Raw genomic sequence first — 27,853 nt, 5'->3', positions numbered from 1 at the left:
GCTCCTTGTGACTACCCCCGGAACAGCCTGGGACGGTGGAGGAAGAGGCCTGTCCTCGTGACCTGTGGAGACTGTCACATCGGGGGCGGATTTGTGCCACAGCTGGGCGCTCAGGGGCGGGAGACCGCCGCTGGAGCGCCAAACCTGCCAAATAGAGTGGTGGACGGTGGTCGTGATGACAGCCGTGCACACCGGATACGTGACCCAGGGAACAAGGAAACCGCTCTTGCTGAGCTCTTGAGGCCACTTGGGCATGCAGAGCAATTAAATGCAAAAGGTAACAAAAAGATGGAGAGATCTGCTTACCAGCTCCAGAGCAGCGGGTTTCGTTGTCCCTGGGTCGCCCGTCTCAAGGGTGCTTTGAAGCCATTCACGGGTTCTGGGCGGCCGCGAAATGGGTGGCGTCTGCTTCCTGCGGTGGGCTCCACGCCGGGGCCGGGCCAAAGGGGCGGGCTGCGGTGGAGCCGGTGCAGTCACCACAGGGGGACGCCCTTGGCGATGAGTAGACGGGGTGCGGGATCTTGAGCCACGCCGGGGCAGGATATGCCGGCTAGCATCCGTCTACTGCTCCACCATCGAGGACTGCTGGGCAAAGTCCTTGACGGTGTCGCCGAATAGGCCAGCCTGGGAGATGGGGGCAGCAAGGAATTGTGTCCTGTCGGCCTCACCCATCTCGACCAGGTTGAGCCAAAGGTGCCGCTCCTGGAACACTAATGTGGACATCGTCCGCCCGAGAGACCACGCCGTGACCTCCGTCGCTTGGAGAGTGAGGTCGGTCGCCAGCACGGTTCCTGCATCAATCCCGGGGCGGAACTACCCTCGTGCAGTTCCTTTAGCGCCTTGGCGGGCTTGCAGGAGAGCCATGGCGTGCAGAGTGGAGGTGGCTTGTCCAGCGGCACCGTAGGCCTTGGCCGTCAGAGATGACATAAACCTACAGGCCATGGATGGGGGCTTTGGGCACCCGTGCCAGGTGGCGGCGCTCTGCGGGCATAGGTGCACCACGAGCGCCTTTATCCACCGGGGGATTGCCGAATAGCCCTTGGCCGCCCCACCATCGAGGGTAATGAAGGCGGGGAAGCTGAAAAGATCAGGACCGGGCAGTAAAAAGTGCCTCCCGCAACCTTGTCAGCTCTTCATGCACTTCCAGGAAGAAAGGAACGGGGGCGGGGCATGGCTTTGAGTGGCGCCACGAGCCCAGGAACCAATCACCGAGCCGTGAGGGTTCAGAGAAGAGCAGAGGGTTCCACTCTAGCCGACGCGCGCGGCTTCCCGGGAAAGCATGTTGTCATCTCCGCGTCAGGCTGTGACTGGGCAATCATCCCCGAAGGGAGGAGCCCAGATGAGGCTTCCGACTGGATGAGTCCACTCGAGAACTCATCACTTTCGCGGGCTCCGAATAAGAGGTCAAACTCGCCGTGAGACGTGCTGGCGGACTCATCCGGAAGCCCGATCAGGGCAGACGAGCGTGCTGGGGAATGGGAGGTCCGCGGGGGAATACTCGGTGGAGGCGGTCCCATTGGGGTCCCCAAATCGGCCCCAGTGCTAGCCGCGCTGGCCTCATACCTGTGGGTAAGAGGACCGAGGCGGGGAGCCTCTGGGGTGGCTTGCTTTCTTACGAAGGCGAGCCACGACCACAACGTTGCCATGGACATGTCCTCGCAATGAGAACATGACCATCCACGAACACTGTCTCCGCGTGAGCAGTGCCCAGACACGAAAGACAGTGATCGTTGACCGTCAGAAGGCGAGAGATAACGAACGCAACCAGGAATAACACACAATCGGAAAAGCATCTTTAGAAAGACGCGTCTTTAAAAAGACGTTCCGTGTGTGCCGCTCTTTTAGAGAAATATACTCTTTTATTTCTGCCGAAGCGCCCAGGGGCATTCTCTGCATTGCACCAGTGCAGAGGGGGGAGAAGCTGCTGAAATGCGCCGTCAGATCCAGCAGAGGTGAATGAACAGTTGTGGGAATTCAGCTCAGTGAGCATGACCGTTCGACTCCGAAGAGAAAATCTGAATGAGTGGTTGCATACCAGCTCCTTTTATACCCGTATGTCTGGGGGAGTGGCATGCAAATACCACTCGCCAATTTTCATTGGCCTTTTATCAAAGACCAGAGGTGTCTCGGGCTCCCAATAGTGACCCCTAATGTCACTACATTGACACAACGTTGAGTGAGTGACAGATAGGGAACTCTGTTAGCTAGTTGGGACAACATTTGGGGGAATACTGTTGGTCTAACGTGTTTTATGTAGATGAAAGTAATTCACATTTGGTAGTATATGTGACTCAAAAGACTCCATAAGCTGTATAATATGCAATTACATTTTTTTACAGTGAGTAGTAACGTGATGCACTCTAAGTCACTAGATAAATATAAAAAGGTTTGTGCAGAATAGGTTATTAAAAACAATACTTTAAAGTATTATTACTTAATGAGGTTTGCTGATTGTGACCGTTATTGAGGTTTGTGTGTTAAGGGTTTGTGTGTTTATTGTGTCTGTGTCAAACAATTGTACGTCTTGCTTTGCAAGACATACCTTTCTTCAGAGGCAAGGATTGCAATTAACTTCATGTAAAAACAATTGAAATAGTGACAGAATGAAAGATCTCATATTGTGAATTGATAGTTGGCTGAACAAGAAATTAGCAGTTCTCTCAAGAAGAATTTTTGCATTTATTGAACAAATTCAAAATGAATAAGCAAAGCAAAGCATTGTTACTGAGGAAAATTAAGACAGCAGTTAAGAGAACTCAAAAACCTTACAGCATCATGTTGCCTTGATTTTTTAAGTTTGCTCAACAATTCTTTTTTACAGTGCCAGCGACACAAGGAAAATGCCTCACGCTTTCAAGGTTGATTGAAACTTTAACCTCATATTCAATATGCCAGAGAGACCTGATGTGCCAGAGACTGGGCTTTTTTTTTCCACAGTAGGGGCCTGAATAATGCAACAATCAGTCAATTATTCATCTCTCCTGGCTTATTATGTTCAGAGAGAGAAAGAGAGAGAGAGAGAAAACTGCTAAACAATCCACCTTAAGTGATTGGCTAAATGCTGAGTCAACAAATCTGTATGACTTTCTGTCTTTTGAAGTTTTAAGAAAAATAATATAAAGAATAAACAATATTTATAGGAGTGCTGTAGGTCAATTAAATTGTTTAATCGCGATTAATTGCATAATTTTTCGTAGTTAATCGTGATTAATTGCAAATTTTGAAATGCTAAATTTGACTCTACTGTATATATATTATTTTCTTGTCAAAATGTATTAAATTACTTTTTAAGAAAGAAAGCAAAACAATATGTAACAATATAATGCTTAATTGACATTTTCCAAACAAAGCCTTCACAGTATAAAGATAGAAATAAACTAAAATAGTAAAATTAAACTTTTTCCAAAGTCCAAGTGGGAGGACGACTTATTGAAAGAACTTGTCCACATAGGTTGCATATTCATTGCAATGGGCATTAAATCTTATAAATTCTCATCCTCCACAATATGAATCACCTGGGAGACTGTGTCTATCCGCTTTGCTACAGCAATCATGAAGCCGCGTTAATGATTCTTGTAAGCACGGCTTTGATCTCCAGAAGAAAATTGTTGCAGACAACATCTCATTTTGCGCTTTGGTTATAGTTAAGACTTGACCTGCTTCTGTTGTAATTAAAATTGCACCTTACATAGGCTGCAAAGTCCTTGCTTTCTGTCACAAGTCCCATCTGGGCTTGTTTTGTACATACAAATAGCATTAAGAGATCCTTTCCCATCGCTGTTGTGTGTGTGTTGTGGTGTGTCCGTCAGTGTAATGACTCTGGGCGAACACATCGCCAAAGTTCCACCCTTCTAACCAGTGTTTTTGCTGGTTTATGCTTTATTAACGGTAAATGCGCTAATCACATATTTTAAATGAATTGCATGCATTAACGCATTCATTTTGACAGCTCTAATTTAAAGAAAACATGGCAAACCTTTATCAGTAGTACACAAGAACAAGACTGATAAAAAAAAAAGACTATTTGTGTTTAATTAATTTGATTTGTAAAACAAGTATCAGACTAAACAAGTATCAGTCCGTTTTGAAAAGTCTCCTTTGTAAAGCATGTGGGAAAATCTTTATTGTATTCCAGATGGACAGGACAGAAGTAACAACATGCCAGCATGCTCTCAATGTTGGGTATGATAATAAACAGCAACTGAACAAAAAAATAACTTAGATACAAGAAATCTTATTAAAAAATTGTATTGATTTCCTAGATCTACAGCATACAATGCACAGTAGCATTTCTTCACTTTTATGTACATGTTTCATATTTTATGAATTTTGAGACTGCTCTGATTCCTTATACAACAATGACAAACAAAAATCTGGACAGCAATACCTTCTTTTTTTGAAATAACAGACAAATACACAATACGCGTTTAAATGCAGTGTTTATATTTGATAAATTACTAAATAAATTCAAATATCTCTTCCAACACCTTCTTAGTGTTAGAAATTATTAGAAATTATTCTATCAACAGACTTAAATGTGAAATGGTAAAAGGGCATTAAATGGCAAAATCTAATTTGAATATATATGTCAGTGTAGTCAGGCAGATTTAAATGCTCTATTAACTGTTATTTAATTCTAAGCCCACTGAAAACATTCAACCAGGTGTGCATGGTGACATCACTTCCTTTTCAGCCCTAGTTAAACCCTGGCTCACACTCCAGCCTACTGAATGTTGACATTCAATGTCCATAATAATCTTGTCAAGTCTTTGCTGCAATACACTGACATCAAGTTACAGAATTGCCTCATTGTTCTCATCAGTCCACCAGAAGAATTGCAGACATTATTTACCAGCCAGTTGATTACAGACCCTCCCCATACAGTATGACCAATGTGTTTCCTCTGCCCCCTCTTTTCATTACTCAGTACATCATTGCCGACTTTAGAAAGAGCCTTCCATCTGTGGACAGAAAAGGACACAAATGAAGCTTGACTGATGTCACATGCAGCATATAATGAATGAATACATCCATAATGTTCTAACATATGCAGACTGAGAGAAAGATGAAAGGCTTGTTAAAAGAGAAGATGCAGTATTAGAATAAATGTCACAAAAAAAAGAAGCCCTTTCCCTCCCTTTCCTCTCAACCAAGACGAAAAGAGAAAGCAAACCCTTTGAAAGATTAATTACAACATGTAGATTATGTAAATTATCCCCATGCAAATATTTCATGAGGACAATTAAGGGACCCATTAATTACTGCTCCCATTATTTGTCATTCTTTTTCCTTTTTTTTTTTTTTTTTTTTTCTTTTGCTTCACTGCATTCAATTTTGTTTCACTCTCAGTGTTTTAAATGTTTAATATTCCAACAAAGGCTCATGGTAATGTACATTGTCTAGTCTCATGTTCCAGAGCCTGGACTTTGTGCTAAAGATTCTGAGAAAGCAGCGACAAAACAGTATTTAGCAGCCTACATGATCAGATACCAACAACAGAAAGGACAGACAACATGTTATGTAGTAGCTTTTTCTTTCAATACATTCAGGATGACAGGACAAAAAGAGTAAAGACAGAAAGAAACAATGCAATGTAATATGAGCAGATTAAATGTCCATTCAGTACCTTGTATTGTTCTGTCAGTGTCTGTTTTGATGATGTTATGGTTTGTCTCCATTTCCTGTGGAGGGTCTGATAACATGGAGATATTGGTTATGAATTATTTGTCACATTTGTTCTTCAAATAGCATTAAAACACATTTTAAAGTATCTTATCAGATGGTAAAACACTGAAGACGACCAAAGAGCAAATCAATTTCAAATTGCTTTTCTAGTCAGTGATGTGGCATATATCTCTTGTCACTCTTGGTTGCATGGTCATGACTCATGCCTCTTTTAATGTATGCTTTATTTGACAATTACAGTATAGCAGGTGCAAGGATGTAGATCTCCTTTAGCTTGGGGAAAGAAGTAGGGTGGTGTGGGGGTGTGGGAGTAGACACCATACAGGAAATTGTCTTTACAATATTGATTTTAGCATTGACATTTTATTGTTTTCCCTTAAGTTGGGAGAGACGTGTGTGTTCTAACCGTTCTGAGTGGGTGATCTCTTGCTGGAGGCCGTCCGCTGCAGGGTCTGCTCCACTTGGTCACGCCTCTTGGACTCGACCTCCAGAGCCTCCTGCAATTTCCTTTTGGTCTTCTTCTCTTTCTTCAGTCGCTTCTGGATGATTGCTGAGATGAGCACATATGGATAATTAAATGATTTATTTTCTGATAGGAATGTAGAGTTGGGTTCAAGAGTCCACTTGAGATACATTTTCTATTTTGTGATTTAATAAACTTTTTTCATTACAAATAATATTGTCAGCATAAGAACTGGAGTGAAAAGTTGAACTGAGAATTAAACTTCATTTTCAGAATTTCAGAATGACTTAGTATTTGGTATAAAATCATAACATTTCTTTAAAACTACTCTATGTATGATTTTTGTGTGAGAAATTAACATCATTTCATTAAAAAGCAAGTACACCGACAATCCATCTTCCAAACATGTTTTTGCCTTACCCCGATTCACTATGGTAAGCCTATAATAATGATTTCTATTTTAGAATGCCGGGGATTGCATATTTCTGTCATTCGTCCGTGCGTGTTTACGTCATGTCCGAAAAAAAGAAGGTCTAGCTACTACAGCACATGTATATGTGCAGTGATTGGTGTGGTAGTAGAATGAAGCTGAAAGCTTGTAGCCACAACAAATTAGTGACATTGACCATGGATCATTCAAAAAGGTAACCCTCTGGGGAATCACCCATTTTCAAACTAAAGAAACCTCAAACTGAGAAGAGTTTGCAAGCAAAAAGGAAAAGTGACAGAGCCCAAAATAAAACATTGGATTGGCTTTTCATAGGTGGCGACAACTCCGAGATCTTCAAGGATTTAAAACCGACACAGAGATGGAGTTTTCTTGCTGGACAGGTTAGATATTTTATTGGACCGACAGTTAGCCAGGTAGCTCTCATAGCGAGGTAGTTTCTTAGATAGCATTAGCCACTCTAATGGGGCATTTTATTATTGAGATACTGCAGTGCTTTTAATTCCATTTTTGAGGGAGGAAGGACAATGGAAAAAATGTAACTTTTATGCTGGTAACAATTCTAATCTCTAAGCCAGTTACTATTTGGCTGTAGCTAAGTTATAATAGTTTCCACTGTTTGATTTGATCTGATATGACTAGCAATCGTTATGTCTAATGTCATCGTTGCCTAACTTTTTTAACACTATTCATTTTAAAACAACTGTTTTCAATAAGTCAAAACAACAGTGGAAGATATGCTACTTACCTGCTGCATTCAGATATCTGTTTTTTTCTTCCTTTTGATATTTATTTATTCATTTATTGTAGTCGTTAGTGACATTCGCTCTGAGAAGATGATCACCTGTAACCATGGTTACTCCTCAAACAATCAGATTAATTTTCATAGAGCAGAGGCGAAGCCAAACTCACGCAAGTAACCTGCAGTTTTATGCTTCAACCGCTTAAAAGTTACATAGTGTAGCTGTAATTAAACTTTTTCAAAATCCTACTACTACCTGTTTATTTGCAGATTTAAATTTTTAATTCCAGATCACTCAAAAAAGGATTTTTGCAGGTTGTTCAGTTTACTTAATTAAAATGAACTAAAGCAACACCATTCAAAACTTGATTTTGTTGCGTTCTATCCAATTAAATAGTTTACATAATCCATTTGAGTTTGGACTACATTAATACTTTTTTGTAGCATTGATGTAATTGGGCAGGGGATTTCATTTCAACATACTTTGCATTGGACTGGATGGGGTGAACAAATGTTGAAATCAAGTGTAATTTTATCCATTTCAGAGCAAGATGAGAATAGGAGATTTGTTAATGTTTAATGTTCTGTTAAACTGGTATTTAAAAGAGTGTCTGATAGGCTGGAGTTTTGGGGGCTACCATGGTGAAAGTTGGCTCTTGTGCTTAGGTTGAGGATGGACTTTCACTTTCAAGTGATGTTTGATGGGAGTGCTGCTTAGCTCTATAAGCAGTTGCTATCAAATCGACTGTTTCACTGTCTTTACACTGTGCTCACCTGGCATATACTAATGATAATAATAAAAAAAAAAGTTTAACCAACATAAGAACATTAAATTAAACATTATTAAATTTAGTTTGACGAACCTAATAAAGTTGAGTTAAAACTACAAAATTACATTGATATGAACTAATCTCTTAATTTGAATGAAAAAATGTAATTGCTTGTAAAAACTTTCTCAAATTCATTAAGGGTAATGACTCTGATCCACACTGTGTTTCATAGTATTATATCCCTATATGCTATACCTATTTTTTAAAATGACAAACTTCCAAAAATGTTGAAGAATAAACTTATCACCACTGGATATTTTTTAAATCATTACAGCATTTTTCTAAATACTATGTCTGATATAATGAACATCTGAGAAACTAGGCTGTAGCCCAGCGGAACATGTTAATTTTCCAGTTTGCAGTAGAGCTTAGTTCACATGGCGAAGTCAGCAGAAATAAAACACATTCTGTCCGATAGCTGTGAACCATCCCTCTTTGAGTGATCTAGGACCAGCCTTCTTCTTCCTAATGTTTCCTCTCACCATTAGGCATAAAACACAAACTGACTTGAAGTCAGTTGGCTGGAGTATAAAGACATCTCTCACTAATGGAACAGCCAGTTGATATGATGAATTATGCAGAAGATTCATTATCCTCATCAAATGTGATGCAAGCGAATATTAACACAGCAATTCTGTTTACGCTGATAATAAATCATTCACACTAATATCATAATATGTACTTGTAATTACAATGGGTAATTCTCTGTGTCTGTATGTGCGTGTTTGTGTGTGTGTGTGCTCCTGAAGGAAAGTGCTGAATTTGCAGTACTCTGACTAGCTGAAGGACAATGCGGGCGACAGGAGAATACGACATGAGGAGCTCTCTAATTAAGCAACATTCATTAATGGTGCATGTTGCCCTGTTGCCTTCTTTAATGATTCCTCCATTTTATGACGGCAGTCTCCAAGGCTTCTGATTTATGTAGAATTAGATTGTACATACATTCAGGTGAACAGAAGATTAAGTGATTAAATTGCTTGAAAATTTATTTGGTGGTTGAAATAATGTGAAAGATGTGAAAGATGCCAGGCAGATAGATTCTGGTATGTAAACACTTGCATATGTGGGCAGACAACATTACATGTAACTGAAGATGAGCTCTGTTTGGATGGAAAATAACGATGCAGATAAAATTAAATAGTTTTTTTATTTTTTATAAATAAACGGTTTCATTGCTATGCACATGACTGTTCATCCAAAAATTCTATATTAAATTCTAAATATAAAAGTTCAGATTAAATAATTGGCATCATATTAAGTTGTAACATTTTTATTGAATTATTGATTTTTAAAAAGAATATTCCTTATTAAGTTAAGTGTTGCGTTATTAATGGTAACGTTCTAGGTGCCAATTCTTTTGTCACCTTCACATGACTATTTAATAAAAAGTTAAAAGGGCTCCAAAGGCCACATAATTTGAAATGTTTTGTAGTGTGTGAGTGTATTTGGTGGGGGTGGGGCTCCAACATTGTATGCCGCCGAGGCGTTACGTTCTATTTTAAATGTCTTATTTTTATAAAGATGCCAAATATGTTTTGATTGGCTGTAATTGTGTCACCCCACATTGCAGTTTCATGTTCAATGTGGACAAGCAAAATGCTTGTTGCTGGAATTGTATTGTGGCTGGGTAGGACATGTGTAAACCTTAAACATTGAGAGTTAAGCTGTTGAGTGTTGTTGTAATGCCAAAAACAGAACATTTTAGAGAAGTATTGCAAATGAGAGAACTATTTCTTTTTTCTTCTTAAGTTCCGGTTGAAAATGAACTCATCAAATAGACATACAGTGGCAAGGGAAAAAAGTATGTGAACCCTTTGGAATTACATGCATCTATGTATAAAATAGGGTTTGATCTTCAAGTTACAATAATGAACAAACACAATCTATTTTAACTAATTGCACACAAATTATTGTATTGTTCTTGTACATACTGAATACATCATTCAAACATTCACAGTGTAGGTTGGAAAAAGTATGTGAACCCCTAGGCTAATGACGTCAACAAAAGCTAATTAGAGTCAGGAGTTGGCAAGCCTGGCATCCAGTTAATGAAAAGAGATTGGAGGTGTGGGTTAGAGCTACTTTGACTTGTAAAAGCACTCAAAAATGTGGGGTTTGCTATTCACAAGATGCATTTGCTGATGTGGACCATGCCTCACAAAAAAGAGATCCCAGAAGACCTACGATCAAGAATTGTTGCTTTGCATGAAGCTGGAAAGGGTTACAAAGTCATCTCGAAGAGCTTAGATATTCATCTGTCCACAGTTAAACAAACTGTCTAAAAATTTAGATGATTTAGTACTGTGGCTACTCTCCATAGAAGTGGCCGTCCAGCCAAGATGACTCAAAGAGCACACTGCAAAATGCTCAATGAGGTAAAAAAAAAAAAAAAAAAAAAGAACCCTAGAGTGACAGCTAAAGACTTGAAGGAATCATTGGAACTGGTTAACATCTCTGTTCATGAGTCTACTTTATGGAAAACATTAAACAGGCATGGTGTTCATGGCAGGACAACACGATGGAAGTTGTCACTGAAATTTGCCAAAGACCACCTTGACATTCCACAACGCTATTGGGAAAAATTTGTGTGGACTGATGAAACTAAGGTTGAATTGTTTGGGAAGAATACGCAGCATTGCGTATGGCGTATAAAGGGCACCACATACCAACATTAAAACATCATCCCAACGTGAAGTATGGTCACATCATAATTTGGGGCTGCTTTGCTGCTTCGGGGCCTGGACCGCTTGCCATCATCAAGGAAAAAATGAATTCCCAAGTTTATCAAGATATCCTACAAGATAATATCAGGGTGGCTGTGCACTAGCTGAATTTCAGTAGAAGTTGAGTGATGCAGCAGGACAATAGCACCCTAAATATCGAAGTAAATCCACTACAGAATGACTTAAAAAAAGAAAATTCACATTTTGGAGTGGCCCAGTCAGAGCCCAGACCATAACCCAATAGAGATGCTGTGGAATCACCTCAAGAGAGCATTCACACCAGACATCCTAAGAATATGGCTGAGCTGAAGCAGTTCTGTAAGGAAGAATGATTCAAAAATCCTTCTGAATGTTGTGCAGGTCTAATGCACAACTACCAGAAACGCTTGGTTGAGGTAACTGCTGCCAAAGGAGGATCGACCAGTAATTAAATTCAAGGGTTCACTTACTTTTTTCCACAGTAATGTGAATGTTTTATGGGATGTGTTCAAAAAAGACATGAAAGACTATAATTGTTTGTGTGTTGTTAGCTTAAGGACATGGTGTTTGTCTATACTTGTGACTTTGATGAAGATGAGATCACTTTCTATGACCAGTTAATGCAGAAAACCAGCTAATGCAAAAGAGATCAGATACTTTTTCTTGCCACTGTATTGGCGATGTACGTGTGCTATCTGGGACACAAATGTGAGCTAACCAGAGGTATACACAGAAACCCACTTCTTAAATCACAGCATTGTGAGCAGACTGTTTTTAGATTAGCAAATCACCTCTGTTTTTCTGCTCAACGCAGAGTTGCCTCTCCAGCGTCTCCCGCAGCTCTCTCTCCCTGTACAGCTCCATCTTCAGCTCTGTATGCTCCAGCTGCACCTGCTTCTCCTGTGCCCGGGCATTGTCAATAGCTACCTTTAATAGTCCCTGGAGAAGAGGAAATTGGGCTATACATTAAGATGTGTGAATCTTCACACTGAAACTTTCTAAATATAGTGGGGTTCAACAGATTTTTAAAAAGCCCACATTTAAAATCTGGGATTCAAAATCTAATTTGAACTTGGAAATAAAGTTTAAGAATTTTTAAAAATAAAAAAAGCGATGTTATGACACAACATAAATGTGAAATATTTTAGATTCTGCACTATTTCTAGGTCACTTATCAATTAAGCATATTTAAAACACTGAGCATGTTAACTTTTTTATTTTTTTACAAAGGTCAGATTTCCTTGCTTCCATTGAAGCACACAAGACTCTTTGGAACATTCTCAAATCATACTGGGATAACATGGAACATCAGATTTTGCACACATCTGTGGAATCCATGCCAACTCGAGTGCATGCTATTATTAAAGTAAAATCTCTGTGCATGTATTTGTCAGTATGGAACTATATTCACCCTATAAAATAAGAAGAAATTCTGAAATTCATGTTATTTTTTTAACGTTAAATCTTTACTCAATTCACTCAAATAGTTATGCTCATAATAATTTCTAAAGCAATGAACTGTTTTAAAGGTACACTCAGTAATTCTTTCCTCATTAAAAAAGTTCAACTCCTAAAGAAATGAATTGTAAATTTTTAAACATATATAAAAAATCATGAACACACATGAAATTAAGAATCCAGTCATATCAGTTACCTTATAAAAGCTGTTTTATTCTACATGGAGAGGTTCCTCTCATGGGGGCTGCCATGTAAGGATCACATGACCAGCCACATACTACTCGCTTAATCTCAGTAGCCGCCTTGTTATTGGACACTTTCACTCATATTAATCATGGCTGACTGTGAATAGTGAGTTTCTACAATGGCATCAGTAACTGAAAAATTATATGTTTGAATGATGCTGTATCCAGGCCCATTAATGTCAGTGTAAGTCCAAGACAGCAATTTCCAAAAATTACTGAGTGTACCTTTAAATTAGAAAAAATGCAATATAAGCATTTTCACACACAGGCTTGAACTATTGAACCCCACTGCATATGTTTTTTTCATTGTCAAATTTTTGAAGCCCTTTTTTTTTTCCTTTTTTTTTTTTGTAGAACAAAGGAAGTTTTTAATGTGCTGTGTACACGAATAACCATCATTTTAATTCACATTTCAGGCTAAATATGTTTGTGCTGTCAGTCTACCTGTATGTTGGTGAGGAGGGTTTCTATGGAGGACAGGCCCTCAGGAAAGAGCAGCGGAGCAGGGAATCCTGAAGGTAATGTCTGCGCAGGGTGAGACACTCTCTCATAGTTGTCTCGAGATGCGGGGGTGCACAGGACATTCTCATCTGTCACAAGAGAACACAACAATAATATTTGCAATGAAGTTTTTATTACATAGAAAATGGCTCTTCAGAGCCTCTTTTGCTTATTTTTGTATATTTATTCAAATATTTATTGAATATATGTCTTTCTCTCTTCTTTTTAAGCTAAAACCTTATGTAAGAGATAATGTACAGTCAGCCAGTCATTATGTCAAAATACACAGTGACAGGGTGATCAGGTATTCAGGATGACACAAGTATTCATGTATTCATGTATTTTGCAATAATAACCAGCTGACTGTACATTATCCTGGTTATTTCATGGCTACCTACAAGATAAGTATATAAATTAACATGACATTTTTGTATTATACTATGTGACTGCAAAGTTCTACAAGAGACATGCGATTAGCAGTGTAGGAGCCTGGGACAATGGTCAAATATACAGTTTAGATGTTATTTTGCAAAATTATCTGACTGCAGGATGTAGCGTCATCAGAATCAGAATTAAATATTCCACAGAGGCGTGTAATAAAAAGCGTTTTTTTTATTTATTTTTTTTTTATTTTATTTTTATAAAAGTCTAGGTACTGTGATTCTTCCAAGCCCATTTGCAAACAGTCCTCCATACTCTGTGTCTTTGCATTTTTGAGATTCATAACACATTATGCAGAATGCTAGAGTCATATAACAGTTCAAAGTCACCATGGCACATCTGCGCTACTTTCTTTCTTTCTTTCTTTATTTCAGTAAATTTATTTTCAATCTGTCTATCAATTTGCTAAGAATCAGCAACAGATAACAGATATGTACAGGTTGCACATATTTTTTAGCTATTTTGTTCATTTCGAAACTTGAAGCAACATCATAAAATGTGAGGAATATGCGTAAACTCTGAGTTGTGATTGGTACTAGAGTGCGCTAAAATGTAATTCAGTTATGAATGTTTCGCTACATTATTCATGAGAAGGAACGCTTCCATCCAATCACTACGCTGCCTCAAGCATGAGCTCACATTACAGCAGAGAATTCAAAATCATGTGCAGACGTGACAGCGGTTCCTGACCGGTGCATGTTCAACAGCATTCCTGGAACAAAAATGAGGACGGACTTCTATACTAAACAACATGGTGAGATTGGAATCACTCGTCAGAATGGATCGCAGTCGATAACCGGACTGAAGTGAGCATGTTTTTTGGTCGCAGATCTTCAACTCAAGCACTCCAAACATGAAGCAGCTGTTTGTTTAATTTAGACGCATATTCCATAACATCTTCTCATAAGTCTGATCATGGACAGAATAGCACGACAGCTTGTTCAAAAACAGAAGACTTTCAATGAGCTATAAACACTCTGCACTGGTTCTGGTTAAGTTTTTTGGTCTCAAAGGAAGTAAAAACTTCAGCCATAGAAGATACTCTCTGATAGTTCTAGCTCTTTTCTCAGGTTTTAGTAACAGCAGTATTAGGATGGTCATGAGGCTTAAAATATTACTGAGACATATCGAATGAAATTGATCCTGGCCCTACTTTAGGAGATACAAAAGCAATCTCATAAGATTACCAAACAAACATCCTCCATTGTATCCCTCCATTGTACCTCTCTTCTCCATTACAACACATTGAGTTCTTACCCAGCAATCCCACATTTTTGTCAAGGCTTCTGAATAGAGCAGAGAAAAACCTGGGAACACTGACCAAAGACCAGCACTTAAAGTACAGGAAAAGGCCATTTGTTTTTTTTTATCAGATGGAAGCCTTGATCTTGTCATTGTCACTCACTTCAAAGACTTTGCTAATGTATGGGCCTCTTGCTACTGTCCAGAGCTAACAGCAACACCAGATGACATCTCAATCAGACAAGTTCATCTTAAAATCCTCCTCTCTGTCGCTTTCCAAATATGATCTTAATCTTTAAAGGAATAGTTCACCCAAAATGAAAATTCTCTCATCATTTACTCACCCTCATGCCATCCCAGATGTGTATACCTTTCTTTCTTCTGCTGAACACAAATGAAGATTTTTAGAAGAATATTTCATCTCTGTAGGTCCATACAATGCAAGTGAATGGTGGCCAGAACTTTGAAGGTCCACAAAGCATATAAAGGCAGCATAAAAGTAATCCATATGACTCCAGTGGTTAAATCCATGTCTTCAGAAGCAATATGATAAGTGTGGGTAGTTGTGGTTTGTGGGAACTCTAAATCTCCTCTTTCACTTTCACATTCTTCTTCTTTTGCTTTTGGCAATTCACATTCTTTAAGCATATCGACACCTACTGGGCATGGAGGATAATTTATAATAAAAAAAGTCTTAAACTTAAATATTGATCTGTTTCTCACCCTCACCTATCATATTGCTTATGAAGATATAGATTTAACCACTGGAGTCATATGGATTACTTTTATGCTGCCTTTATGTGCTATTTGGACCTTCAAAGTTCTAGCCACCATTCATTTGCATTGTATGGTCCTACAGAGCTGAGATATTCTTCTAACAAACTTTGTTTGTGTTCAGCAGAAGAAAGAATGTCATACACATCTGTGATTTTTATTTCTTTAATGAGCCTTACTCTACTATTCATGAATCACACATCATTTAATATTTTAATTTTTAATTGTTAGGAAAATTATTGTCTGATATTCAGAACTGAATCATCTGTGATGTTCAAACCCCAGATGAAATGTGTAGACTTTTTCAGCATTTACTGCACTATTTTAGGGGGAAAATCGCTGGAATTCGGAGGAATGGATTTAAAAAAATTAAAATGTAATAAACAGAGCTGATAGCACTTCACTCTTATTGGTAGCTGAAAGCATAATCATATTAGCCAAATCATTTAATAAATGAACATGCAAGAGTTAAGGGATGTGTAGAACCTTGTGAAATCTGCGGAGCTTTATGTAGGGTTCTGCATGCAAAGATTCCTTGTGGGCCCATTATATTAATGCTTGTAAATAATATACATGGAAATTCAAATTAAGATAAGTTGTAGTATAACAAAAGTGTGAGATGAAGCACAGTTTAACAGCAGAACTGTTTTATTTCATAAACTGTGGATAGAAAATCTTAATATGATCATCACAACAACCTTGTTATAGTTTAGTTAGCAACAACAGTCTGCTTTAAAAAATACCATATTCTGGGTGTCAAGATCCTTCTAAAAGGATCAAGCTGTAACTCTTATGTATTTTCATGTTGCATGGGTGCCTAAGAACAGGAAATAAGAGAATGCAGATTGAATAGAGTTTACTTCTTACACTATGAGTTCCTTAGTTGGGTTGAAACCCCGGCCCATAATTATACTGACATTAAATTGCAACCATAATTTAAAATATTCCGAAAAATTAAAAAAAAGGAAAAAAACATTAGGAGTAGAGTTGGGACTGTTTTTTCGAGCAGTTTACTGTAAACTGGCAGTACAAGTCACAGCATGTCACAGCAATAGTTATGCCAATATACAAGCTAAAAATGTATTACCACAAGATTCAGGCTTTTCATTTCTACATCTATTGAAATGAACACTATTAGGGCTCCAGTACTGTACCTATCAAAGCAGTTTTAATACATTTGCACAGAGAGCAGATGTAATTTGTTCATTTTGTAGAGCTTTATTAAAGCACAGGGTTTTCACAGGTATCCATAGTCCCGTAGTGCTAATAACCAGCCCTGTGTATGCAAACAAAAAATGTCAGCAGGGAAGCCAGAGAAAGGTGACTTTCTGTTCTAACACAGCTCATATATTAGCATAATAGTGTACCCCATATGGTACTGACATTACAATTATATACAGTAGGTTTGGGGCATGGAAGTTCAAAAATAACAGCACAGTTGTCATATATTTACACACACTGAGCACTTTATGAGGAACACTATGGTCCTAATAAAGTTCCCAATGTGGTCTTTTGCTGTTGTAGCCCATCCACCTCAAGGTTTGATGTGTTGTGCATTCTGAGATGCTATTCTGCTCACTACAATTGTACAGAGTGGTTATCTGAGTTACTGTAGACTTTCTGTCAGCTTGAACCAGTCTGGCCATTCTCCGTTGACCTCTCTCATCAACAAGGCATTTTCTTCTGCAGAACTGCCACTCACTGGATGTTTTTTGTTTTTGGCACCAATCTTGGTTATCTCTAGAGACTGTTGTGCTTGAAAATCCCAGGAGATCAGCAGTTACAGAAATACTCAAACACGTCTGGTGCCAACAATCATGCCACGGTCGAAATCACTGAGATCCATTTTTTTCCCCATTCTGATGGTTGATGTGAACATTAACTGAAACTCCTGACCCGTGTCTGCATGATTTTATGCACTGCACTGCTGCCACATGGTTGGCTGTTTAGATAATCACATGAATAAATATGTGTACAGGTCTTCCTAATAAAGTGCTCAGTGAGTGTATGTAAGATGGTATGAAGAAAAACCTCATATCTTCTTTTTAAAAGAAGTTCTGGTGATGTCATTTGCTCTGATTGAGCTAGTGTGGTGAGGTCATACACAGGCAGCCTGTTGATAAAATAACAGGGAACATTGGGTAGTAACTAAATCTTTATGAACTAAGTTTATCCTTAGAAACGTTGTCCTTCTCATCTCAGTCCATTGTTCCTCATACCTCACATAACCTTTTCATCTTTTAACCCCCAAAATTCAACGTATCTCTTCTTTTCTGTTCTTGAATGTCCTTCACTTTAAAAAATGCATTAAAATCCTCTACACAGCTCTTTTGCCCATAGTGTATTTTAAGTATATATAACTCGGGATCCATTTAAACAAGTAGGTGCTCAAAATCTCACCTTCCCCTGTGCCTGATAAGGTCTGATTAGATTTACTCACCCCTCCCTTATCTCTGCAGATTCACTTAGCTGACCAAAGCATCTTAATCTCACACTATCTGATCTTCACATCTTGGCAGGAGAGAGATGCCTCTGTCACATTCAAGGTGTTTCAAAGAGGAAAAACAATCTGTCTCTGGCTTCCTATGCCTCTCGCTCACTTTCAGCTCCTCTCTGCCCATCTCTCTCTCTCTCTCTCTCTCTCTCTCTCTCTCTCTTTCCCTGTCTTCCTCCCTCCCTCTTCTCTAGGGTTCCTAAAAGCATGGTGTCTGCCGGAATGTGATTAGTGTCGGCCGCTGAAGCACTCAGCGGGAGGAAGCTTCAGCCATGCCACTGAACTACGGTGCCCCGGAGGGACAATCAGTGCTGAGTTAGCACTACTCTATTTTCCCTTCTCTATCTCTCCCTGTGCCTTCAAATCTGATTGATCCTCCACTGAATTATTATAGTGTGTGCATTTGCTTTCCAGAAAGAAAAAAAAACTACTGGCAGCCTGTTAGATCATAAATGTATCTCCTAAACCAAGGTCACTTTTTCCCCCTCTTGTTTTGGATTCCCTGGACTAATGAGCTTCTGCATCCACTGCAACAGTCCTCCACAGTCAGCACAAGAGAGAGAACAGAGACTGAATAAAGGTTGAAAAGCTCAAAGGCAGATAAAGGAATCGTCTTTGAACTCTTCTGTCTTTGACAAGCAATGAAGGAGAGATACGACTTCTGATCTTTTCACTTTCAGAGCTGCCCCCAAAGATTAATTTCAGGAACATTAAGGTGGGACGTTATACTTCAGTCCTCATATGTAGTGACTGGTAAAGGTGTCCTCCCTGGCAGAGTGGGAGTCTAGAATGATGTTCTACAAAGGCGAAGCCATTAATTTTTTAAGTATGTTTCATAAAATCAGCATCTGAGACAAAACTTCAGAAAAGTTCAGCAGGCCTGGAATTGTGCCAAGGGGCTAACTTCAAATCAAAACTAGTTAAAGGACAGGACACTGTTTTTATGGCAGTTTAAATTTATGGAGCATTTTATGAAATGTTTTCTTTCACAGTTCAAGAAGCTCAGTTATAAAAGTCCTGTGTACATTTCGCATGGTCTTTGCCCTGAATTAAAATAAAGCAGTAAGCCACGAGAGATTGTGCATTGTTACAATTTTATCACAGGTTCACAGGGGGGTTCTTAGGCACAACGCTAAGCGGACACCAATGTTCTATAAACAGTTACATTTATTATTAATAAATAATGGAAATAAACAATTCAGTCCCACTTTATATTAAGTGTCTTTAAATACTATGTACTAACATTAAAATACATACAATACTATGTACTTATTGTGTAACAAAATGTTGATCTGCAAATTTCAAAAACAAGATTCACATTTGCTGCTACTGAGGTTGGGGTACCGGTAGGTTTAGGGGTATGGGTAGGGTTTAGATTAGGGTTAGGGTAAAGGTTGAGGTAGGGTTAGGTTTAGGATTCGGGGTAAGGTTAACTGCAGCAAATGCAACCAAATGCTTCTGATAACTGGTGATCAGTCTTTCACAATGCTGTGGTGGAATTTTGGCCCACTCTTCTTTGCAGAACTGCTTTAGTTCAGCCACATTGGAGGGTTTTCGAGCATGAACTGCCCGTTTAAGGTTCTGCCACAGCATCTCAATCGGGTTCAAGTCGGGATTTTGTCAGGCCACTCCAAAACTTTAATTTAGCTTCTTTTGAGCCATTCAGATGTGGACTTACTCCTATGCTTTGGATCATTGTCTTGCTGCATAATCCAGTTGCGCTTGAGCTTCAACTCATGGACTGATGACTGGATGTTCTCCATTAGGAGTTTCTGATAGAGAGCAGAATTTATGTTTCCCTCAATTATTGCAAGTCGCTCTGGTCCTGAAGCAGCCCCACACCATCACACTACCACCACCATGCTTGACCGTAAGTATGATGTTCTTTTTGTGGGATTCTGTGTTTGATTTACGTCAGACGTAACGGGGCCCCTGTCTTCCAATCAGTTCCACTTTCAACTCAACAGTACACAGAACATTCTCCTAAAAGGTTTGAGGATCATCAAGGTGTGTTTTGGCAAAATTCAGATGAGCCATAATGTTTTTCTAGGTTAGCAGTGGTTTTCGCCTCACCACTCTTCCATGGATGCCATTTTTGGCCAGTGTCTTTCTGATAGTGGAGTCATGAACAGTGACTTGTATTGATGCAAGAGAGACCTGCAGTTCCTTGAATGTTGTCCTTGGCTTTTTTGTGACTTGCTGGATGAGTGCTATTGGAGGAATTGTGGAAGGTCAGCCACTTCTGGGAAGGTTCACTACTATGCCAAGTTTTCTCCATTTGGAGATAATGGCTCTCACTGTGGTTCTTTGGAGTCCCAGAGCCTGATGTATTTCAATCACTTTTTTCCTCATCATTTCTGGAATTTCTTTTGATCTTGGCATAGTGTGCTACTGGGTGAGACCTTTTAGCCAACTTCATGCAGCTGAAAAAGTTTTATTTAGGTGTTGATTTGATTAAACAGGGCTGGCAGTAATCAGGCCTGGGTGAGTTTAGTCCAGTTGAACCCCATAATGCAGTGTTTCCCAACCTTTTTTCTGCCATGGCACACTTTTTACAATTAAACAAATCCCATGGCACACCTCTATCACACTGTCCCACATAACCATCGTTGACAGTTTTCCTTTTCAAGAACTTCCATGTTTTCTGTCCACTTTAGTTGCGTTTACTCGTAATGTTTGAAATTCGGCTATGCAAAAAACGCAAGTCACGTAGGTACGGTGTATAATGAGATCACAGGTGGCAAGAGTGCTAATTGGGTAATGAATAAAGCAACAAATTTGCATCTTTTCTTATTTTTTCTTGCAATGCCACAGCAAATAATTTTTGTATTTATCTATTTATTTACATGGCTCCAGTCTAACATTTAAGAGTGGTAGCACCGGTGTTAAATTCTACAAATGGTCGCATGAGCACTTGAGTTGGTTGCACCGGTCCAACTAAAAGAAAATGAGTTTTCTTTCACAGTTACTTTCTTTTTATCAGGATCTTGATGATTAAAATACAGTCATCTGAAGACAAACAAAGCCTTTTTCTACAATCAGAGGGCATTAGAAAAGAGTTTACACAGAAGGTAAGTTCCATCGTATCCATAGTTTTACCTGTGGCATTTGCAATAATATCATAGTAACCAAAAGTATAAGTAAAACCATGATTAGCAGTAACCATAAAACAAATTATGTCATTTTTCTTAAGAAAAACACATCCAGAAATTAAATTGTATTCTCCCACTACTATATTGATATAAGTTCATGGTAAATATTTTTTTAAATATCTGTGATGTGTGGATTGAAACCTTACAATTTCTGTCTGTTCATTGTGCAGATTTCTCCTTTGTTCCTTTTCAATGCTGTTTAGAATGTTGGGGCCGTTTAATAAAATTTTTAACTAGTTTAATCATCGACACACTGATCTGTCCATTGAGCAGCACTGACTGATCCGGGTAAAGCTGTTTCCTTTCGTGTTTGGAACGTTTGCCATTTGATATTTCTCATACGGAACAAAAAACAACAGAGCACAATCAGAGAGTCAGCCAACTTTATAGTTGCACCAGTGCGACCTCTTGCAAATTTTAATCGCACTGTTAGGAAAAATGGTTGAAAAATTAGTCTCAGTCCGGAGCCCAGATTTATTTTGTGGAATCTGATAATTTTCCACGGCACACCTGACAATCTTTCATGACACACTAGTGTGCCGCAGTACAGTGGTTGGGAAACACTGCCATAATGAATGCGGTTTCATAGATTTGAGGATTTAATAACTAAGGGGCAAATTCTTTTTCACACAGGCCTAGTTGATATTGGATAATTCAATAAATCATATTATCATTTAAAAACTATATTTTGTGTTTACTCAGATTGCCTTTGTTTTAGGTTAGATTTTGTTTGAATTTTTGAAACAATTTCGTATGAGATATACACAAAAACAGAAGAAATCAGGATGGGGGCAAAGACTTTTCCACAGCACTGTAATATGTTCCTTCCCCTAATATCAAGATCAAACCCAAGAAGTGGAGAGAGAGGATACTTGCACAGTCGCCCAGTTATCAGAATGAACTTACTGACTGGTCATGCCTGATGATTGTTCCACTATCTCTGCAAAAACGAATCCAGTATGTCACGTTCTATCTCATAAACATAACCTTGCCTGTGCAAGATGTAATTGCCGCCCTTCTTGTTTTCCACTGTCGCTGCTAAGTGATACCGGGTTTTAGCACCTGTGTGATCTCAACAATTTCGCCACACAAAAGCTCCCCTACTGATTTCTGGTGCACTGTCTTCACTCCACGGCGCAATAATAAAATTGTGCTGACTACTCGCCCTTGCAAAGTCCTCATTAGGTAAATGAAAGCCTTCAAACGCAAAAACCAAACAAGGGTTCTGGGAGGTTATTAGGAAAATTACACCTCCAGGAGGGCCGGGGTAAGAAAGATGGGAGGGGGGACATGTTCATTAATTCATGGTCTGCAAATCGCTAACTAATTAAGCTCTGCTGCCATGACTTTTCTACCTCTATGGATTATTTTCACAGAATTGTGAGCAAGAGTTATTATTTTATTATTTCTCCGAATACACACATCGAGACTCATGCATGACTAGAAAAAAAACATACTTAATATTAAATGAAATACTAGGGGGATCAGTAATCTTTTCCTGCAGTCAATCTAAATTAGATCTGTACACTGATAAATGAGCTGCAATGCTGAAGGAAAAATATTAGATACAATTTCAAATCTGTTTAGGAAAAATGCTTGCATTTTCCATGAAGTGTTTTTCCTGATACGTAATTTGAAACATTTTCTATACTATTAGAAGAACAGTCAAATGTGCAATCACTGCTAAACGTTTTGACCTTGCTGAACCTTATTGTAATGAACTTGTTTCTTGTATCCTCGATCAGTACCTATTACTACATTACAAATTAATGGGATACTCTGTGTCTTTTCAACTTAGACAAAAGACACTAAAGTAATTATTTCTGAAAGCATAAAATCTGTAACAATACATAGATAAGTTATACATTTGTACATAATCAGCCTATACAAACCATATGAAGGCTGTTTGCAGATTTTCACAATATTTATTTTATTTCTTGTGACCAAAGATTATGCCTGCAAACTTAATAACTGTTATTAGGTCTCACTTCAGATTATTGTGATAAAAGTGTGTTTTAGACATTTCCCAGCAAATGCTATTTTATGCAAATGACAATAAGATAGTACTGCAATCTAACCTTTTTCTGTATGTGTCCTCTTTGTTTCATGGCCTGTGTCGTGGTTTGCCAGATCACCCTCTTTTGGTCCTGGTGGTGCACTTGGAGACAGGCCTAACAAGGCGTGGCCAAGAGACAGACCGTTCTGATGTAAATCTAAAGAGAAAGTAAAGCCATTTTAGAAACTACTGATAAAGACTCATAGTGCTCATAACAGATATGAAATCTGTCCTATAAAATCATTAATGTATGTTTTTTGGAGATATGTGTATGATATTTTAACTCAATAATGCAAGGTCCACTTCTATCCAAGAAGGTAACATTAAATAAATCTTGTACTGAACAAGAACTCTATGCAAGTGGTAAGTAGATAATATTATAGAAGCAATGCAACTTCAAAAGGCTTAAAAATGATTACAAGAGTTGAACCACAGTTTTGTCAAAAATAGGATTTAAAACACATATTCCACCCTAAATTGTATCATACCACTGACATCCTATATCTTGGTTAAGACTTTTAAATGCATCTAATGATACACTGAAAAAGTAGAAAGCACTTTCTGTAATTATGTAGTTTTAGTTCCGGTTAAAGCATTGCACATGTATGGCTCTGAAGGCTTTGCTTTTAGTGGATTTTGTGATATCACCTTATTCTTAATTCTAAAAGCACATTTGTAAGGCTATATGTCCAGTTTCACATTCTCCTAAGAGCATAGTGCTAAGTGCCCCGGGACCAGACTCGATGCTGAAATAGTATTGTTTGGTTTTAGTCATACAAAAAGTTAGTTTTAAAGAAAAATTAAAAAATCTGAAATATTGAGTTTATTTGCAAAGTATGCTTTGCAAACAGACATAAAGATAAATGGACTTTAATGTGGTCAGATGATGGACTAATTCTTCTGATGTGGGTGAAAGAGTGCAAGCAGACATACGTGGCCGATCGGAGGAGCTCTCTGTGTGGGCAGGAGAGCTGGACACGCTGCTGCTCTGTCTGGAGGATAAGTGGCTACCTGACCTGCGGCCATCATCCAAAGATGGCACGGGTGACGGGCTGTCTGGAACTCGTTCCTTTTAGTGGGCACATACATTAACATAATCATCATCTGTTAAATTTGAAATCACTGCACATGATCTTTCACTTTTGTGATATTAAAATGCTGTTCTAAATCTTAAAGCTAATCTTAATTCCTAAAGTTCACCAAAAAAAAAAATTCCTCATTTATTGTCATTGCATAGAAAATAAATTACAAGTAGAAAATTAAAAAAAAATGTTGGGTAACACTTTACAATAAGGTTCCATTTGTTAACATGAACTAACACTGAACAATACTTTTACAACATTTATTAATCTTAGTTAATGTTAATTTCATATAGTAATACATTTTTAAATCAAAAGTTGTATATGTTAAAATTAGTTAATGCACTATGACCTAACAATTAACAACTGTATTTTTATTAACCAGCATTAAAAAAGCCTGTAAAAAAAAAAAAAGAAAATGCTGTAAAAAATATATTGTTCATTGTTAGTTCATGATAACTAATGTTTAAAGTCCCCATGAAGTGCTTTGACGAGCACGGTTCGATTTGGTGTTTTGACGTATTTCCTACTGAAACAGGAATTTGGGTCGGTAAAGTCGAACGACTCTTCTCATTTTTAAAAATAGCCAATAGGATTGAGTGTATAGCCACACAAACACACACATACCACTTTCCACTGCTCATGTCAGAGTCGCTTACCGGGGAAACTCGAGAAGCGATCTCAATAACAAAAATAGGATTTGATGACTTGAACAGAATGATGATCTACCTAAACCTGTTACTGCATAACCAGCCCACAAACAATATATCTTGGTGTGTCCGTATTTGTTGCGTACAATGCGCTCTAGATCTTGATCTCGGGCGATCTCTAGACGTCCCATTACATAAAACATATTAAAAGTTATTTCAGATAATATAGAAAATGTTGTATTGATCAAGTCACGGGTGTGCGAGTCTCTACGTGTGTGTGCGCGTGCGTATGTATGCGTGTAAGCGTGTGTGAGTGTGGGTGAGACAGGGGCAAAGAGAGAGAGAGAGAGAGAGGGAGTGCAAGGATGCTTATCAACTGAAATTGAACTAAATTTTGGATATTATAGACATTTTTTGTAATTCTTATCCAATGTACTCAGCCAATGTCTTTGTTTTATCTTGTTATTTTGTTGTGGTAGCCTGTACGGCTCTTTGAAATGACTGAAATAATTTGATGAAGTGATTTGGAACTTTTATGCGGTTTAAAGCCTGGAACAACTTCATAGCCGTGCATTTACTGGAAAATAATTACACACCTTATAACGTCTGTCAACCCAATCATAATCAAGCATTCAACCAACCCGTGGTATAACTACTGTTAACGAATGGAACCTTTTTGTAAAATGTTCCCAAAATTTGTGAAAAAAAAAAAAAGTAATATGGGTTTGGAACAATATTAGTGTGAGTAGATAACTTTTGACATTCTGTACAAGTTCAAAAGCTGCTGTTACAGTCTGCTAGGGTTATGTTGGTGTCATATTAGCCTAAATCATGGCAAGAAACATTTAACTTGTACCCTTTGTGTCTACAGTATGTACCTTTATGACTGAAGTCACCATTCTGGATGGGGCACACTGGACCTGAGCAGCAGCAGCCATACTGGCTATAGTGTTGAGATGGTTCATCTGGTTCATTGCCATGGTGACTGAAGCATGAGGGAGACTGACTGGAATCAAGGGATGTGGCATCATCATAAATGGCAGTTCCAAACCTGAGCAGAAAAGCGTAAAAACACATTATAGCACTTAAATGTTAATTAATCACCCAGGACTATATATTACTACTTTTTTTCTACAGAAATGTTATTTTGTGATTCAAGTCAAACTCATTAAAATGACATGTACATGCACCTACTGTACAGTAATAAAAATCTTATAAATGTTGGTGTGATTTTCAATTAAAGCTATCATATGGCTTCAGAAGATTTGAAAAATCATATGTATTACTTTTAATATCTGAATTGTGCTTTTGCAACCTTTTTTAAGCTTAAAGGCTTCAGTCTGTGACTAGAACATTATCTATCTTTATTTTTGGAAATGTCCTTGGAAATGGCTTTGGAATGGGGGTAAATAATTACAGAATTTTAACTTTTGTGTGAACTACTCCTTTAAAAAAAAAAAGGAGAACATCTTGTAAATAGTTTAAAATTATAATTCTTAACATTATGAACGTTATGAAATTTAATTAGTTTCTGCTTTGTTAGAGCTCTCTTTTAAGATGCTGTACCATTACGGCACAGCATGTCTACATGTATAAGTAGACCTGCTGGAGTCTGCACCACAAACCAATTAGCTGCTTCTCAAAATGCTGAAATGTTGTTGTGTTATACACAACAACACTGTGATAAATGAGACCACACACTCCATTTGTAGCACAACAAGCTACTGTATGTGACAGCAAGACTTCAGTACATACGCCTGCTGTGTGACTGGTGTTTTGCTTGTTTTAGTGTGCCGATCCAATCTCGCGCAGCACTCTAACGGTGCTGTACTTCAGAGGAATGTGAGCGGATAATCTCCAGTGAGGAATAACAGCAGGAAAAAAGGAAATGGATCCTCTCACAACAGAACAGGTCAGGGCATAAGGTAACAGTCAGCCACTCTATGGCTGCCTGTACTTCGCCGCCACTTTGAAAGTGCAGGATGAAAGAGAGACAGAGAAAGAGAGAGAGAGATAGAGGACATTTTGGCAGTTTCTCTCAAAGACAGTTTCATTTCCCATCAGTTGCCTTAAGAGATGCTCCTGAACTGTGCCGGTCTCGTGGTAATGGATTTACACGGGTTGACACTTGCGCTGCAGTGAGGCTGTGGCAAGACAATGATGAAACGGAAGGCCAAGAGATGATGAGCCCTTTGGAGGTGATAGTTTTGTAGACCCTCCATCTCACTCTGCGTTTCAAGCAAATACCAGGCAGCTCTGAGGGTAAAGGGTCACCTTTCTGCCACAGAGACTTGAAGGAGCCACTTACAAATGAAAGTTCCTTCCAAGCCCCACCTAACCCTCCTTTCTCCATGACATTTTTACACAGAGATGGAGAGTGAAAGGAAAGAATAAAAAGTTCCTGATTTTCATGAAACAGATGACACGCAGATCAGGCAAGAGAAAGAGAGTGAAGGAGAGATCAAAGAAAATAATTGTGTGTGTGTGTGTGTGTGTGTGTTTGTTGTCTAAGGGGGATTGATGTATGGATGGAGGGGGAATCTGAGCCAAGCACAACCACATGCCAAAAACATGCAAGCTGCTCCGTCTTTTTCTGTAGGCCATCACTAATTTGTATGTATGTCAAAGCTAAAGTATGTCATTTCTGCTCCACCAGCATCACCAAATGGAATAAGAAAATTAATGATTGTTTTCTAAACACTCCCCCATCTGCCACTGGTCGAGAAACAGAGAGTCCTGCCGCAAACTCATGCCATTGGTTGAGGCAATGTTGCTGTTTTAGATGATCGGGGTGCTTAAACACAACAATGACTATGTTTACATGGACACCAGAAAGCAGCTTATTACAGGGTTTTCGCAGAAAGTGGCTTACTGAAACGTCATGTATA

General features: G+C 38.6%; 1 protein-coding gene across 2 annotated transcripts in view; it reads right to left on the bottom strand.

The window, feature by feature from the left end:
* Positions 1-4,060: 4,060 nt before the first annotated feature.
* The window catches only part of dachc (dachshund c), a 90,717-nt gene continuing 66,924 nt past the window's right edge, over positions 4,061-27,853 (bottom strand). For both annotated transcript variants that reach the window (XM_051702497.1, XM_051702496.1), the window contains 8 exons: positions 25,844-26,016; positions 24,170-24,305; positions 23,259-23,393; positions 13,021-13,166; positions 11,665-11,812; positions 6,092-6,235; positions 5,627-5,692; positions 4,061-4,961 (listed from right to left, as the gene is read on the bottom strand). In XM_051702497.1, coding sequence (XP_051558457.1) covers positions 4,924-4,961; positions 5,627-5,692; positions 6,092-6,235; positions 11,665-11,812; positions 13,021-13,166; positions 23,259-23,393; positions 24,170-24,305; positions 25,844-26,016 — 986 coding nt within the window. In that variant the 3' untranslated portion in view covers positions 4,061-4,923. The remainder of the gene's footprint in view (positions 4,962-5,626; positions 5,693-6,091; positions 6,236-11,664; positions 11,813-13,020; positions 13,167-23,258; positions 23,394-24,169; positions 24,306-25,843; positions 26,017-27,853) is intronic.

This window comes from Myxocyprinus asiaticus, chromosome 7 (assembly GCF_019703515.2).
Source record: "Myxocyprinus asiaticus isolate MX2 ecotype Aquarium Trade chromosome 7, UBuf_Myxa_2, whole genome shotgun sequence".
NCBI classification, from domain to species: Eukaryota; Metazoa; Chordata; class Actinopteri; order Cypriniformes; family Catostomidae; genus Myxocyprinus; species Myxocyprinus asiaticus.
The sequence above is the reverse complement of the archived record's forward strand: the minus strand, read 5'-3'. Positions and strand labels throughout refer to the sequence as shown.